Genomic DNA, 18,084 nt, shown 5'->3' on the forward strand with positions numbered 1-18,084 from the left:
TAATATTAATTTGATGACACGTGTGCTTTTAGCGTTATGTGGTATTAAAATGTTAAATTTCGAACTTTCATTTTACTGATGTTAATTAAATCCAAAGATTTTTGACCGTAAAAGCGATTCAAATAACCTTATTTTATTATGAAAATTGTGGTTATAATTAATTAAAAATTGTCGTAATAACAATAGTTATACATATCCCGTTTATATGATGAAGAAGGTGTGGTGGTGATGGTGGTGATATGAGCAATAAGGTGTAAAGTTCCTCATCCACCATCGAAAAGGGAGAATACCTGACTGATCAATTTAGCCTTTAACATCTCACTGCTGGACACAGACATCTATCTTCATGTAGGAGACGGATCAAAAGTTTAGTCTTCTAAATTGCTCCACTGTGGTTTGGCGTGTATATTCTTTACTTTGAATAATGATTACCAGATTAAAATCTGAAACAAAAATAAATACTTAATAATATTGGTGTAAATGTAAAATTTAATGAACTGAACAGAATCAACTTTTAAACTTCATGACAAAGGCCATATTTCCATGCAGGCAGGGGATCGCTATAAAATTTCTATGACAACAAACAGGAACGATGACTTTACGCGCCCTTCGAGGAACGATAATGAAACCTAACAGTAAATACACGCAGACAAGACACACATATTTGTACAATACCTGTTCCGAGTGGAAATGAAATTCGCATAAGTTAAAAATAATGACTATTTGCACCTCTACAACAGAAGAAGCCAGCTTCACCACAGCCTACAGCTACTACTGACGACTAAAGGATAAAATACTAAAAATAAAATTTATTAAAAGCATTATCTTTATAGTAACGATGCAGAATACTAAGCAAACAAAGGCATGCGATTATAATAATAGTGTTATTATATTAAAATGATGAAAATGGGAAAAGGCTTTCAACATACCGTTTCAACTTTGTACCGAGGCCTCTCTGTTTGCATTATACAAATTACGTGAGGGCGAAATTGAAAGGTTTAACCTCCCGGGAGTTTTAATAACATCATGTTAATTCCTATTTTGTAATTAATTCGTAGAAATTATTTCATCTATTAATTACAGTGAAACATGGCGTTACTATTATAAAATATAATTGTTTTGGTCTCAAATAAAAAACCTGACTTCAAATTACATCGACAACCATTGTAAAAAAAAAACATAAACATATAAAACATAATTCAAAAACTAATCGTCCAATCTCACTCTAATTTAGAGACACATGATAAGCAACCTATAGTTTAAAATAAATCTCGAAATCAGTCCACCCAGTAAAAAGTTATTATGTAAAAACTAATAACTCATATATTATTCAGTAGTTGTAAATATATGTATATTTCTACTACTATACTACTATACTATATGTATATTTCTACTACTTCTTCACCAAACTCCATTCTTATACAAGTGCTAAAGGTTTCTGTTATTTTTAACAACTTGTATAAGTCTGGTAGTTTGGATGCGAAAAGCTTCAAATCATCCATATAAAGTAGGTGAGAGATTGCTTTGCTTCCTCTACGAAGGTGAAAGCCCAACTTTGAATCCTCCAATATAGTGCTTAAAGGGTTCAAGGCTAGACAAAACCACAATGGACTCAAACTATCACCTTGAAAGATACCCCGCATAATCCTTATCGGTTCAGTCGATCCTGAAACATCAACCGCACCCGGATGACGTAAAAAAGTGTTCCACTGCCTCATACACGTACTCAGAAAAGAGCACAAAGCAGCATCAATTTTGTATAGCTCCATTACTTTTATAAGCCATGTATGAGGCACTGAATCATACGCTTTCTTGTAGTCAATCCAAGCGGCAGCCAGATTTTTCCGGTTTCGACGTACCTGTTGGCATATGGTCATGTCTATGAGGAGAAGTTCCTTGGTACCGCGACTACCAGACTTACATCCGTTCTGAGTCGTAGCCAAAATATTATTTGTAGTAATATGTTTTGTAATTTTTGCGACGAGAACAGATGTAAGTAGCTTATAGATGGTGGGTAAGCAAGTTATAGGGCGGTAGTTTTTAGGATCAGCGGTACATCCCGATTTGTATAACAGGAATGTGGTACCAGTCGTCATAAATTTTGGTAATGAATTAGTACAAATTGCATTTTGAAATTGTGATGCCAGGATGGGGTGCGAACTATGAAACCATTTAAGCCAAAAGTTATGCAATCCGTCCTGTCCAGGACATTTCCAATTCGACGTTGAACGGATTGCATAACTTATATCTTCTGAATTTATCTTAATTTGTTCCATTTGTGGAAGTGAGCTGCACCTCCTTCTGACAACATTCATCCAATCACTCTCAATGTGATCAATGGGGTTCGACCAAATATTTCGCCAAAAATTATTTATCGATTCCCGGGTCGGTAAATCACCATTGACCACATTAATAGTGCACTGTTCCCAATTCCTGTATACCTTTCGTTGGTCGCTTTGAAATATCCTATTTTGATGATATCGATCCCTGCGTTTTTTATACCTCTTAATGCGTTTTGCCCATGCACAGAGTTTTTGCTTCAGAAAATCTATGCGGTCTGAGACTGATGTTATGTACTCGTTGGATCTTATATTTGTACCCGCAAAAGCCTGGTGTACAAACCGCATGATTTTTGGACGCCTGTTACCTGCCCTGAAACATGTTAATTTGGCTATTAGTGTTCTGGTTAAATTTATTCGTTTTTCAATTCTGGTCTGCCAAGCTGGAGCCGTGTGGGATGGTAAAGTAACTTTATTTGATGTAAACTTCACATTAGCTACATTACAAACAGCTGCAGCTCCACAGTACAGAAGTGAGTGAGTATCGGATAAATTTTGAGTGCTGTCTAAATATTGTTGTAAAATTTTATCCATAACACCTACTAAAGCCAAATTACGTCTGTGAATAGGCAAACGAGGTAGCTGTGGCCTAATATTTGGTGGCAAGGATCTATATTTCAAGATAGCATCCTCCAAAGCTCTCCTCATAGGCTCGTTATCCTGTTCGTTTACCGACAAATCAACACTGTTAGGAGATAAATTAAAATTTATTACCTCTCTTGTCTCTTTTTGCGATGTTTGTATAGCACGAATGTGACTAACAGTATTAAGTTGTGGTAAATTTGTACGCAGCCGCTCAAGTACTGATTCATCCAGTAGGTGACAACGCTGAATGGCTCGTACTTGATCCGATAGTCGTTGTGCGGTTACGGTGACGGTTGGTTCAAGCGCCTGAAACAGAGACAACATCGTTGAACGATACGCAGTAAGGTTAATTCCCCCACCTGTTGCCTCATAGTACGCTCGCATGACACTCTCGTTCACTTTTTGAGTCCATCTCATGCGGCGCACAGCACCACCGACAGCGGGATTTCTTGTGGGAGGGCGTTGTCCCGGAACTTCCAAGCAAGCTGGTGGTGGGCGTATGACTCGTCGACGGTTAGATGGTCTCGTAGATGAGTCAGCATCGTCAGCGTCCGATTCCGCGGTAGACGGCGGTGTTTGATACTCGTCGTCAGTCGTTGACGACTGTGCTTCGGAGCTCGATGGAACCTTTGGTCTTTTTTGTGCGCGTCGTCCTATGGCTTTATTCATTTTATCTTCTTGTTATATGTCATTTTTGTGATATTTAAATTGTATTTTCATATTTTAACATATTTTAAAATAATAAATTAAATGACAAGATAAAAAAGCGTCATTTCAGTTGACAGCTGCCAGGTTTTTTTTTTTATTATTATTATTATTATTATTTAAATTTATTTATTATTTTTGAAATCGATTACATCTTATTTTATTAAGTTCATTATTTAAATTTATTTATTATTTTTGAAATAATAACATCTTATTTTATTAAATTCCTAGGCACTTGATCGGTTGCGTGTAAGCTGTAACGTTCGTGTGGCACGCGTTGCGTTTAATCATAACAGATCTTCGTATAAACACACTTATAGAACTCTATGTTTATTTCAGTAATATTTAAACGTAATAACGATATTTTTATTTCTTATAACTATTTTAGATTGCATCGGTGTAAGTAATTTATAAATTTAACCAACAATTTCATTTATAATTATTATCTTAACAAAAAATAAAATTTAATTTAATAATAATAATAAACCACTTTATTGCAACTAAAGATAGTATAACATAGCAAACCTTAATTCTAGATACATATAGTGCAATGGGCGATCTTATCACTAAATAGCGATCTCTTCCAGATTACCCAACAGAAAAAAGCTAGCAGTGTAACGTTAGTAAGTGTTTAATTTACAGATAGTACACTTTGTTTGTAATACAAAACACAATTGCAGCAGTAAACTATTGAATTAGAAGTTTGTGGTGCGCTACTTTATGCGTTTCCAGTAACGCCCCTGTGCCCATCTCGGGCCGGGATGAGAACCCGGTCCTGCTAGACATGGCGTCGTCGGGATTGTTCAGAGGTGAGCCGGACAGTCCTCATGGAGGAGAAGTCTGGTCTTTTCGCCGAGGCCAGCCTGTCGCTGGAGGAATCCTGCTGCCTGCAGATCCGGGACCCTCCAATTAAAGCGGCTGAAGGCTCCCGCAGGGGTTTTGGTCGGTAGTGCACCTCCAAGTGCTGAAGCCGACATACGGCTTAGGAATGCCTACCCGGGCATCCTGGATATCACCCGTAAATGGGTTACGCTGCGATATCAAAAAAAAAAGAAGTTTGTGGTAGCAGGTGTTCAATCACTATTGTTAAAATAATAATTGTTACGAGTAATTAAGACATTGCTACTAATTCAATATTCAAGTCACTTTATTTTTTTAACCATACAACACTAGTAATCTATTAAAATTACAATGCCGCAGTGGTACCACTAAAATTATACATTTTCAAATCAACTAACCCAGAATTATAATACAGAAACGTTGTAATAAGTCTAAAGTTACATTGTAACGACGCAATAAAGCTCTTGAATAAATTAACTAAACAATAGTCATGCAAATAAATTGTATACAGCGTTACTTTTAAAGATCGGCAATTAGTGAGCGTTCAGGAATTTACGTTGTACAACTACGTAATTGCTAAATTTTAAATAAGGAATTAAATATCTTTGACCTATAAGTAAATTGGGTATCTATTTTATTATAATTAAGGTCACAGACTAAAATGGCGCCGTATTGAGCAAATAGCATCTCCTGGGAGCACAAACACGAGTTATTTTTATAAGATTAGCCGTGTCTGTGACGCGATGGCAACCCTTTCCACGAATCCTTTAAAATAAAGTATGTACGCCATATGAGCCGTATGACCAAACGCTTCTATACGATTTGAGTTCTAAGCTATTTAGTAGCTATGATTTACGAGAAGAACGATTTGAATTGACTAGACAATCTATAATTTTTCATTTCAATTTCAGTGTACGCATGTAACACATAATCGTGCCCAGTTTCATTTGAAAATCATCAATTACTTTTGGAATTTTGAGGCCATTGTGCAGACAGGTGAAATTGTAATAATATTATTACAGTTTCATAATATTTATTCATTTTATCTTTAGTATTAATTAAAAATTATGCAGTGCTCTCCACAATAATTTTCAAATGCTCAACTAGGTAAGTACCTCATAACGTAGATAAATTATGCTCCTCGCAAGCAGTTATATGTTCCTGTAGTAAGGTGAGAGCTCCTGGGAGGGTCGAGAATAGGGTCGTTATCCACATGAAATGCTCCTAGTTTCCTATTCTGGGCACTACATAAATTTCAGTTGATGAAAGATTTGAGAAGTTAAACGAGTATATGGGCTCTTGGTCTATTTAGCAAACATCAACTTGTTAAACTTTATAGCGATCTCCAATTAAAATTAATTGAATACTTTAAATATGTTATGCATAATTTTATGAAGCTTACAAGTTTGTTTGGATGGACAGTACGCTTTTTGCCACTTTTACAGTACATAAAAAAAAACGAACGTTTCACCGAAATTTGGTGTGCTTTTGTATACCTAGATAACATACTAAACTTAGTCGGATGATATCGAAAATAGCCGTATATCGCCCTGAGAGCACTACGTGTGAGGGCCGCTCGAGTCAAGAGGCGGGGTGCGACGGTTATACAGATACGCGTTTGTTAACAAGGGCCTGAGCATAAAGTTCGGCGATAAAATTGATTTTTCCTGACGATGTTACGTTTTACAAACTAACCGCGTGAGTATAAGCTTAGTTGTATGCTATTTTTATTCTTCAAACATACGTTACATATGTGACATTTTTGTGTTATATTATCTGTTAAGGAAAGTAAAAGGGTATTCACAATTAAGGTCACATTTTGATAGTAAAATGGAACATTCACAGCGTGACAAAAAAGGATTTAGTAATCAGTTTTGCCACATCTAAGTACTAAAACTTTTATTGTAATTAAAAATAACAAAAATATTTTACAGATGTTGTTTAAAACATAATGTTAGCAAAATTAAAATGGCAAATTATATGACATCATTTTGGGTGGGACGGGACCTAAACGTGACTTACCTATGACATTATGAAAGATTCAAAAATTCACATATTGACACAGATGTGACGTTAAATGGTCACAGCGTTTATTAGATCTTGCAAATTTTCAAGAGTACAAAATCTATACAAATCGTTCGTTATTTTCGGGACAAGGTTGTACAAAGAAAATTAAAAAAAAAATTATACATTCATGAAAAAATGGCGGTACGAAGTTTGTAAGCTAGTAAAACATAAAAATAATAACAAGTTCTAAAAAATATTTTTCTAAAAATTCCCAGTAAATTATACATGAATTCGTAATACTTTAGAAATATTTTACAAGTTGAAATATCCCAGCCCTTAACAAAGGGAATAAACAAAGGAAAGGGTTGTTATTTCAGTGAGGTTAAAACATTTATTTTAATACCGTTTATATTACAATTTTATTACTACAGAAGTTGGTTAGATTTTAAAGGCTATTTTCTTTATGTCTGTATATTTTAATGTAGATTGTATAACAGACAATAAATTTCACTTCTATGCTTTAACTTTTCTTCTATTATGTAAAAGAGATAGAAAGGTTTCGGTCAGCCTAATCCCTACGACTCTTCCCCGAGAATAATAATATAAGCCTTGATTCAGACATACAATTTTCAATAATGTTTAACATCATTAATTGACTACCTAGTCGTCGACACTAAAACTCGAACGGCCTGCCCTTTGGTAAAGGCCTCCTCAATTTCATTCCACTCTGTTTATGTTGAAGATTTTCGTGGTTATGTTGTATTTAGCGCTCTTCTAGTCCATACTTTCCCTGCCAGTCTATCTCATCTCCCCACCCTCGAAACTGTCTATCACGATTTTTCTTATTTCTCAGGTACCAAAGTATTATTTTTTGTTCCACTTTTCAATCCCTCCCATTAGGTGACCAGGCCACTTATGATTACTGAAGTAGAGGTGGACAGGTATATGAATCTTTCCTACAGATTAGAAGTACATTTTGTTTTTATTCGGTGAAGGGCACGGTATCGGGTATCTTGCTCATTAACTGGAGCAGCCCGACTAATGAAGTACCTAAACCTAACAGAAGACCAGATCACAAATGACTAAATAACTGCTCTCCATTAGTGTTATGTTACTGCTAATAAGGTAGACAGAGCTTCTAGATTGGGTTAGGTGTAGGGCAGCCAAAACTCTTCAGCCTCAACTCTCTCTCAAATTTTTATACGTACAAACAGTTTTTATACCTAAGTACGTCAGATAACTGTATCATCAAGCTGTGAAGTCAACATTCAGAATTGTTTACATAGCGTATCAACCGTGCCAAATTCACAAAACAAACGAAATTATAATTACGAAAATTGTTTATTTTGAACCTAAATAGAATTACAATTAAAACTTTTATGTCAAATTAAATATTATGATAATGTTTTTAACCATTCCTAAGGAAAGTTTCTATTTAATGTATTATAATAAAATATACAAAGTAATTGAAGTAAAGTATTAAGGTAGACTAAAGTGACATTGAATTATAATTTTTTTTTAATTTTCTTATGAAAAAGTTTTATAAGCGTACGGGCTGCCTGATTTTTTTCAATAACAAGTTGACTCACTGTTTATGTTAATTTGAAAAAAAAAATGATGTATGTGGCGATTTGGTTGCTTAGACAAGGGGATACGCTCCGGCCAGTTGTTATAAGTCGAGGAAATAGTTGAAGTGCTTGTAGAAAAATATTGTTATGAAGTGATGTGTAGTTGCTAGGAAGGACGTTTCCGCCCTTCTGTCGCAGCCAAACGCCTGATGGCAAGCGAAAAGGCCTGGTGGTAACCACCAGGAGCCATTGCAAGCGCGTTACTGACCTTATCTCCGACCAACAGCTTTGGCTCTGGCAGTAACCTTACTCAACACATTTAAGCAGTGTGATTTCGGTGTGATCTTCTATAAGTTTAAATGTTTACTCAGTCGGGTTGACCAAATTGTGTGCATGATATCTACCGCTCGATGCCGTTTACTTAAAATTCTATACTACCAGTTTTAATAAAATCTAAATTTTAAATGGTCTGGGTGTTTGTGCAGTCCTTGTGGGTCTCCCCACCGTGCCTCGGAGAGCACGTTTAGCCGTCGGTTCCGGTTGTTATCATGTACACCTGATAGCGATCGTTACTCATAGTAGGGAATATATCGGCCAACCCGCATTGGAGCAGCGTGGTGGATTAAGCACTGCTCCTTCGCCTACATGGGAAAGAGGCCTATGCCCAGTAGTGGGATATTACAGGCTGAAACACCTTCGAATTGTCATTTGATAAATTAAAATATTATTTATGCTTAAAAGGGAAGCTACAACCAATTCGGAATGTAGATTCTGCAGAGAAGAAACGGCAAGAAACACCGCAGTTACTTTAAAAAAACAGTTACAGATGAACAACAAAGACACCCTAGAAACGGAACCGTCGGACAGTTAAGTCAAGATGATGACACGTATATGAATGAGTAGAAATTAGTGAGTCAGTGCTTTTTGTTTGTGATATTCCGCAAAGTCGAGGTTCTTCCCCTGTCGGACTGCTCCAGATTTTAAGCAAGATATTTCCTTCTGCGCAAAAGAAAAATAACGTTGTCGATTCGATAAATAATATATATCATTTGGAATCATAAATACGACATTTATATTAATTCATTTGGACCAATTCAAAAAAGGTTTACGCGTTTTTTAAATCTCAAATTCCGCATTCCTTAAATGATATATTACGAGCGTTGCTCGAGGTTTCACCTATTGCCCTTTTTGATTTTTATTCTATATTAATTATAATTATAGTTTTAGAGTTAATTCTGTATTAATTATAATTATAATAAGCTGTAAGCTACCCCAATTAAATAAAATGAAAATGAAATGAAATAACCTGACTAGGTATGTCGAATATATAACCACGGATTCAGAATAAACATAGATTACTTTCCATCCCTTTATTCAAACAGTGTCAAAAGCTACACCGTAAAAAGCCAATTTTAACTCTTTCATAATAAAAATACTGAACCCTTTACTATTCACACATAGGGATACTATTGTATAGAAATATACAAAAGAACTTATTCGGGAAAAAGAAGTGCTTGTTTTTTTAATAAATAGACAATGTGTCATTTTATTATACGTAATATGTCGCACCCTTAATAAAACAAAGATGTAACTCAAAAATCGCAATTTGTGGGAATTGGCGTTTGAAGTTTAGCACTTTTTCCGCATTGTGTTTGATTAAAAATTACCAATTATTTGTAATGCTTTTAATGACTTTTATTATTGATATCAGTAGTTTAAAGTACAGAGATTAATAGAATAATAGAAAAACAACTGTGTTAAAATCTATAATAGCTGTAAAATGGAGATGAAAAAAAAGTTCCGACTTAAATCTCTTTATGCCAAAAATTACTTAATATTTTAGGTAGTATTTCAAAAAAATTCTCTTTAGTATTAAAACATAACAAAAAGTTTTAAAAATAAATCACAATGTTTCGTTTTATGATTATTTAATTGTAATTATGATGTTGTATGTACTAATGCATCATTTTTTTATAAAACGAAAACTGAAATTTATCACCTTTTTTTTAAATTAAACAAATTTTTATTAATCTTTCGATATTTATATATCTCTTTATGGCTACAAATATTGTTTTTTAAACAAAACAAAAACTATACATTATTATAAGAATTAGGTACAATTAGCCTCTAGTACTGTGTGGCTACGGGTACTGTGTGGCTACGGTACCAAAGAATATAGCCACCCCCTCTCTTCCCGTGGGTGTCGTAAGAGGCGACTAAGGGATAACACAGTTCCACTACCACCTTGGAACTTAAAAAGCCGACCGGTGGCGGGATAACCACCCAACTGCTGGCTTTGAAATACACAGGCCGAAGACGGGCAGCAGCGTCTTCGGTGCGACAAAGCCAGTACTGCGGTCACCAACCCGCCTGCCCAGCGTGGTGACTATGGGCAAAACACATGAGTTCACGCTATTTTTGGCGTAAACTTGTGGAGGCCTATGTCCAGCAGTGACTGTATAGGCTGTAATGATGATGATGAGTCTCTAGTAAATATCTCCTAAAATCACAAATAATTACTAACCACAAATAATCTAATATATAAAATTCTCGTGTCGCGGTGTTTGTAGTTAAACTCCTCCGAAACGGCTAGACCGATTCACACGAAATTTTGTGTGCATATCGGGTAGGTCTGAGAATCGAACAACATCTATTTTTCATACCCCTAAGTTATCATATATGGCAAAACAACGTTTGCGGGGTCAGCTAGTAAATAGTATAAAAATCAGCAGTCTCTTCTTTCTTATATTGTCTATCATCTTGTTTTTGCTCATTGTTTGAATTATCATATGATACACATATATCACACTGACCTTTTTTCGGTTGGTGAAACCCTAAGTTAAATACCGTCGCAATCAATATTTTCTGCACATTTGAATCGTCTCGCCATAAGACTCGACGAATTCCACCACCAGAGCAGGTTGGGTTTCGAAATGACTACAACACCGTAGACCACATCCATACTGTTCGACAGATTATTCAAAAGACAGAGACATATAATCAGCCGCTGTGTATGGAATTTGTGGACTGCGAGAAAGCCTTCAACTGTGTCGAGACCTGGGCTGTCCTGGACTCTCTGCAGAGATGTCATATCGACTGGCTATATATCGTGGTACTGAGATGTATGTACGACGCAACGACGATGACCGTTCATGTCCAGGACCAGATAACAAGACCTATTTCCCTGCGGCGTGGGGTTAGACAGCAAGATGTAATATCACCGAAACTGTTTACCACTGCGCTGGAGGATATCTTTAAGACCTTGAACAAGGCATCAATGTCAACGGTGAATACATCTCACCTTCATTTCGCCGACGATATCGTCATCTTTGCGGACACGTTAGATGAGTTAGGCCAAATGCTAGCCGGTCTAAACGAGTCCTCCCGACGTGTCGTTCTCTGTATGAACTTGGACAAAACGAAAGTTATGTCTAACAACCAAGTCATACCGAGACAGGTATCGGTCGATGGTACCCTTCTCTAAGTTGTTCAGGATTATATTTACTTAGGCCATACTATCCAACTAGGCCGCAACAACTTTGAGAAGGAGGCCGATAGGAGAATTCGGTGGGGCTGGGCGGCATTTGGCAGGCTTCGTCGAGTCTTCACTTCGAAGATTCCGCAATGCTTGAAGACAAAAATCTTCGAGCAATACGTCCTGCCTGTGTTAACATTACCGAGCCGAGACATGGACACTGACGAAGGGACTGGTCCACAAATATAAAGTCCCTCAACGTGCAATGGAACTGGCCACGCTTGGGGTTTCCCTCAAAGATAGGATTAGAAACGAGATTACTGCGAGAGAACGAAAGTAACCGATATAGCCCACAGAATTAGCAAGTTGAAGTGGCAGTGGGCTGGTCATCTGTGGCGCAGGACCAGTGGCTGTTGGAGCAGACGCGTCCTGGAGAAGAGATCGCGTCTTGGCAAACACAGTGTGTGACGTCCTCTGGCCCGTTGGACCGACGATCTACCTAAGATTGCCGGTGTAAGCTGGATGAGGATTGCGGAAAACCGGGATGTCTAGCGCGAACTTGGGGAGGCCTATGTCCAGCAGTGCATTGCAATAGGCTGAACTGACTGACAAATATTTGGTTTATTATTGCAGTCAGAGTCAGAAGAACTTTGATTTTCAAACATAAAATTTCTTCTGTTGACAGGCTTATTAAACTACGTATTAAAATCTACAGTGCATCGTCGTCACTCAGGTCGACGTCACTTAGATCTGTGTATTATACTGGAGAAATATTGTAACTGGCCACACTATTGTAATTTCGTCGCTCTCTCAGCTGAATTTGCTCATATTTTGCTCAGTATTTTGTGGTGAATTGGTGTAAGACGTCTTTTCTTCACAATCCGTTGTAAAGTTTTGTGGGGCAGGGTTTTGGGTAGGCATTGAACTATTGGAGCTTGAAAAACTGGATGAAGATGAGCTAGAAGAGCTTGACGATGATGAGCTAGATGAATCGGAACTAGAGGAAGATGATCTTGAAGACGAACTAGAGGACTGTAAATGGCTAGTATTATTTAGGTGTCATTTTTCTCGTCAACTCATAAGTGACAGTAAAATATTAAGTCGGTGTCATCATTTTCGTCAGCTCTGCAGTTACATTTTTGGCCTCTGGAGATATATGTATTTTGTTGATTTTCCTCTTCAACCTGCATAACTTCTTTAGTCTAAAATAACAATAATTCATAACACTGTAGTATATTTTAAGGATTAATAATAATCATAATTATTTAACGTCAAAATAGCAGCATTGTTGAATGACAATGATCTATTCAGTCGTTTTGCCATAAAAGAGTAACAATCATCCATCCATACGTCATCCTCATAAACTTTCACATTAATTACAGTAACCAGATGAAAAAAAATTATAACTTATTACACTATTATTATATTACTTAAAAAGCCGACCGGTGGCGGGATAACCATCCAACTGCTGGCTTTGAAATACACAGGCCGAAGACGGGCAGCAGCGTCTTCGGAGCGACAAAGCCAGCCCTGCGGTCACCAACCCGCCTGCCCAGCGTGGTGACTATGGGCAAAACACATAAGTTCACGCTATTTTTGGTGAAAGCTTATGGAGGCCTATGTCCAGCAGTGGACTGTATAGGTTGTAATGATACACTATTATGTTTATCTTATAACTTTTACGCTCGATACGCTGAAACTTAACAAAAATTGTGAGCTCTAAGACGACTCCGTTTTCAAAACCTATACAAATAAGCACAACAGTTACAAGTTATTCTTAACTTTTACACGAAAAGGGAATTAATGTTGAAAGTTTTTACTTATCTTTCGTCATTCTAAATAATAAAAAGAAGTAAACAAAAGTGACTTTTATAAATAGCCTTATTTATTACAATAAAGTGATACTTAACCAATTACTCCAACAACTAAGGCATATATTTCAATATAAAACTGAAGTGTTAGGCGTTAACTTTGTAAAATTTGTCAATTTTTAAAACAAAACCGAAGTAAATCCAAATGTTACACATCATTATCAAATGCGTTTTCTGAGAGAATGAAGTATAACAAAAATCATCTTTTTATTTTAAATCCCTTTTAATCTAATATCGAATTATTTGATGTTACTCAAAACGGCAGCACTTTAATCTCCGCTCACTGCCGGTGCATCTCTGAATCACGCCACTTTATAAGAACTGACTTGTCAGTTCCAGTTCATAGAAAAGAGAGCAACACTCGCGTATCTCTCTGTATCTTATAGTTAAAACGCCGGAGTCGAAGTCTACCTATTCTTTACGCGACGAAGACAGGTTTTCTTGTAAAATCTCCAAATCCACAAATTTTGAGTTACATCTTTGTTTTATTAAAGGTGCGATGTGTTTACAAGAATATTACACAATACTAAATAAACTTCCTTGTACAAAAATAATTGTGTTTGATCGCAAACTTTAAAAAAAACGACTTCAATATAAAATATATAACATTTATTAAAATTTAAATGTGACCACAACATGCACAAGCTTTTAAGTAAAAAACAATCATTAAAATCGTAAATCCAGTAAAAAAGTTTGAGGTAGCAAACTCATAAAAAATACAGTTGAATTGAGAACTTCCTTCTTTTTTGCAATAAACCTCCATGTACTTTATTAAAAATAATCTTTATAAAGGATTATGAACGTAAACATTTTCCCCGTGCCTGGCTAAAACTTGAAAAAAAACTGGATGCTGGCTAAAATTTAAAAATTAAAAAAAAAAACTGAACGCGTAAGTGCCCTTCAACTCAAGCGTTGCTATTCTAAAACCCAGTCTGTATGTAACGCCATATTTCTTATCACGCAAAGGATAGTAATGTAGGTTTGATGTATCCGTGTTGTAGTTATTTGTCTAATACTATGTCTTGATACCTATGGTATTAAAGTAAGATTTATAAGTATTTTTTGTCTCGATTTTGGGTAAACAGCTAAGCTTAACGGCTTGTTCCATATACGGATTTAAATCATGCCAAATATCATTTAAATTCACTCGGTAAGTCGGTAGTTTTGCCGTGATGCCTAGTCAAGGGGCAGAAAGACAGAAAAAATGCAATTACCGTAGTGGCACCAATGACCGACAAGACCCAATAACCGACACTTTATATTTTGATTCAATAAAATAAGAGTAGGAAAACGATTTCTTAATATAGCAAAACTGTACCATAGATAGCACACTTTTGATTGGCTCCCAGTGACTTTTGAGCGATATCCGTCTTTTTTTTTTAAAATGACGGTGTGACAACTGATTGCGCCTGGAGTACCGGTGAAAATTACAACATTTCTTAGTGAAATCCTTAAGGAAGTGGGTACATTTTTTTTATTAATTATACTAATGTAGTCTAACATATTTGGATTTTATGTTTTTCACGGGTTATTATAAGAACTATACGATCGATTTTTGTTCTAACGAAAGTTTAAGGTTATTTTGATATTAGTATAATGTTGGTGTCGATCACTGGTTTTTATAAACTGACTTTTACCAATAATCGACACGGGTCGATAATAATTTTTGAAAACATTTTTCGTTTGACAAGCGAATGTAGTTCTTCTTACTTTGCGTATTTGGTAGATATTTGAAGTAAAATAAACAAAGTCGAGAGACCAGTAATCGACAAGTGTCGACTATTGGGAAATAATGTGTCGATGATTGGTTCTTACAGATGGTTCCGAAAAAATTGGTGATGAATACTTATTAAACTGTTAATTTTATTTTAACGACCCACTAAGGAGGCCGCGATTTGGCAGATACACATTATAGGTAATAGTCGATAACTGGGAGTCGGTAATTGGTAACTGTCGATTACTGGAGATTCGGTGTCGATGATTGGAGATTTATACACTTTTTCCATTTTTAGGATTTTTTTCTAATCCGGATATAGTTAATAAAAATATTACATCCTATTCTTATATCAAGAATATACCTTACCATACTCAATCGTTACTTTTGGTTTAAAGATAACTAAATGACCTTTAATTTTATAAAGAAGTCCACTATCTCCTTAAAGTGTCGACGATTGGTGCCACTACGTTATATCTTCATTATAATCTTAATTCTAAAATACCCTCCAAAAAATTTAACATATCTTTAATAAACAGAATTAATTTCTATTACATTTCTATTATAACCATAGATATTTACCAACATTAAACTATGCCTTTCTTGTAGTGAAGGCAAAAGTAAGAACATGTAGGGAATCTTGTTAAAATTACTATAAAAACCTTATACAAGACAAGACATATATTTTCTTCTATTATTATCCACGGTTCAAGCGATTCGACTGCAAATGGCAGATGTAATTTAGGATAAGAGGCATATATTTTCCGCCATTCTTTTCATCTCCTTTGCCATCTCTACTGTGGCTATACAAAGAAACATATAGGTACTTGCTACAAACGCTACTTCGAACGCGACCAGTTACCTTTCACGGAATAATAAACATTTTTAACGTACACATACGGTCGTCTATTCTTCTTTTTCGTCCAAAAAAATTATTTTTATAAAATAATATCTAAATTTCTAAAGACCACAAGTAATATTTTTCTTTATATAAATAGGTACTTTTTGAATTAGCCCTATAGCTATTAAAACTCCAAAACGCCTGAATTCTTATATTATCTATAACTTCTCAAATAAGTTCCATAATTTATTTTCCGATATATATTTCAAAAACCAATTTGTTTGTAAGTAATACAAAATATTAAAAAAAACATAACGAAGTAAATATTTGCGAATTGACGAAAATATTTATTTAGACGAGCGTAGGCACGATATCTGACGCCTTGACGTCTTCTTTATAAATATAAAAGAAATTTTTTATCTTAAAAATACTTGCCTTTCATCAATAATTTACATACAGATTTTTTTTTTCTTAGAGAATATAATTAATAACGGTACGTATATTTCCTTTGACGTATTTCAAGATTGAAAGTCTTATTTGAATAATCTCAGATTAACATCAAAAACATTTTTTGAATTACGTATCTTTATCTACAAGTATGCGGCCTCAAGTTTTAACAAGCTTTGGATATTTATAAACATATTTATGAGTCTGGCTTTTTGATAAAAACATATGTACATATATAAATGTCTTGTTACCACGATTTAAAAGTGTATAATAATATTTTATTTCAAGTTACCTATTAAAAATGTTCATTTAGTATGTAACAGACAAAAGTATCAAACAATAAAAGGGTCAGTTATAAAAAAGGTCATATTTAAAGGGTCATATTTCAACTTCGCTTTATCAATCAGAAATTTCTATTTGTTATCTGTGAAACTTACCTAGAGTCCTACTGGTTAAATTTAATATCTTATTAGAGAGAGGGGAGGGTGAGGAGGGAGGGTAGAGAAAGTGGGAGACAGTTTCTGTAGGCTTAAACTATTGGTATATTATCAAAATATTCAGGGGAAATGTGAATTAGGTTTCTGTTCGAATAGTTTAAATGGATATGACAAAAACAACAATCTTCTAACAATCTTATCTATTCTGAGAGATCTTTATTACAGGCGGATGTAAGAAAGCTATCAAAATGAAAACAATTTATCGAAAACAAATTAACATAATTAAAGAACCGAAATATTTGTAAATACGAAGCAAATAAAATGAATAAACATTTTAATATTAATTCAAGTGAACGTAGCCTCCAGAAATGTTCAGATGAAAGCTTTGAAACCGAAAACAAATTTACTTTTCAGACAGGCTTTGAGAACTCCTTGTATCTGTACGGGTGAATCAATTAGTGTTGCTACGGGACAATTTTAATAACGCTGTGTGAGTGATTTCATTTTCTTTATACTCAAACAATTTTCTAGTTTCATTTTAGTTTCATTTCTACCGGTCATTTCTTATTAAAATACGCTTTTCACCTCGGTGAATACTGTTTGATTTCAGAGACCTATGAAGATTAAAAGTACTCAAAAAATACATAATAAACTGTGTGCTATTGCAATAATAAACCACAACAATGGACTTGATATAAGTTAAAAGATAAGCTTACTTCGTTAGTTTGCTGCAGTCTAAATAGATAATTGACAATTTGTCGATAGTATAAGTGTTCGCGATTTCACGTAAAACATGCCAACTGACCAATATTTTTTACCACTGAAAACGAAGTATACTAAAGAAATTAATAAAAAACAAAATCAAATACGCTTCATGAGAACTATTGAATCAATATTGTTCGAGGCTTTTTATTAAATAGGTCGGAAACGTTAATTTTCCTTTTCAGAAGAAGCTTATATAAAATATTAAAAAAATAATTTGAAAAAAAAAATAGACTAAACGGTGCCATATAACACATAGAGTTTCAGTTTAATTTATACATACTGTTGAGAAATAACAAAATCCAGTTGTTACAAATAACTTTATTCACACTTGATATCCTCCACTTCACACAACTTACTTCAACTTTACTAAGGTACCTGCGAGTAATAAGAGCCGGCGTATTGCAAGGGCCACTACTCCAAAAATACACTTCCAAAGTATTTATAAGATGGCCCTTGCGCACACATATAAAGAACCAATAGGAAAGCTTAA

General features: G+C 35.0%; 2 protein-coding genes across 2 annotated transcripts in view; one reads left to right on the forward strand and one right to left on the reverse strand.

The window, feature by feature from the left end:
* The window catches only part of LOC123666553 (calcium-dependent secretion activator), an 84,705-nt gene that overhangs the window by 15,007 nt on the left and 51,614 nt on the right, over positions 1–18,084 (forward strand). The gene's annotated exons all lie outside the window — the stretch shown is intronic.
* LOC123666403 lies at positions 1,377–3,593 on the reverse strand. Its single transcript, XM_045600496.1, has one exon. It carries the CDS (start codon positions 3,591–3,593, stop codon positions 1,377–1,379), a length of 2,217 nt encoding a protein of 738 aa, XP_045456452.1.

The sequence above is a fragment of the Melitaea cinxia genome, chromosome 26 (assembly GCF_905220565.1).
Source record: "Melitaea cinxia chromosome 26, ilMelCinx1.1, whole genome shotgun sequence".
NCBI classification, from domain to species: Eukaryota; Metazoa; Arthropoda; class Insecta; order Lepidoptera; family Nymphalidae; genus Melitaea; species Melitaea cinxia.

What these genes read in the sequence shown, in the direction of transcription:
- LOC123666403 (XM_045600496.1), bottom strand. Translation starts at nt 3,593, where the DNA reads ATGAATAAAGCCATAGGACGACGCGCACAAAAAAGACCAAAGGTTCCA.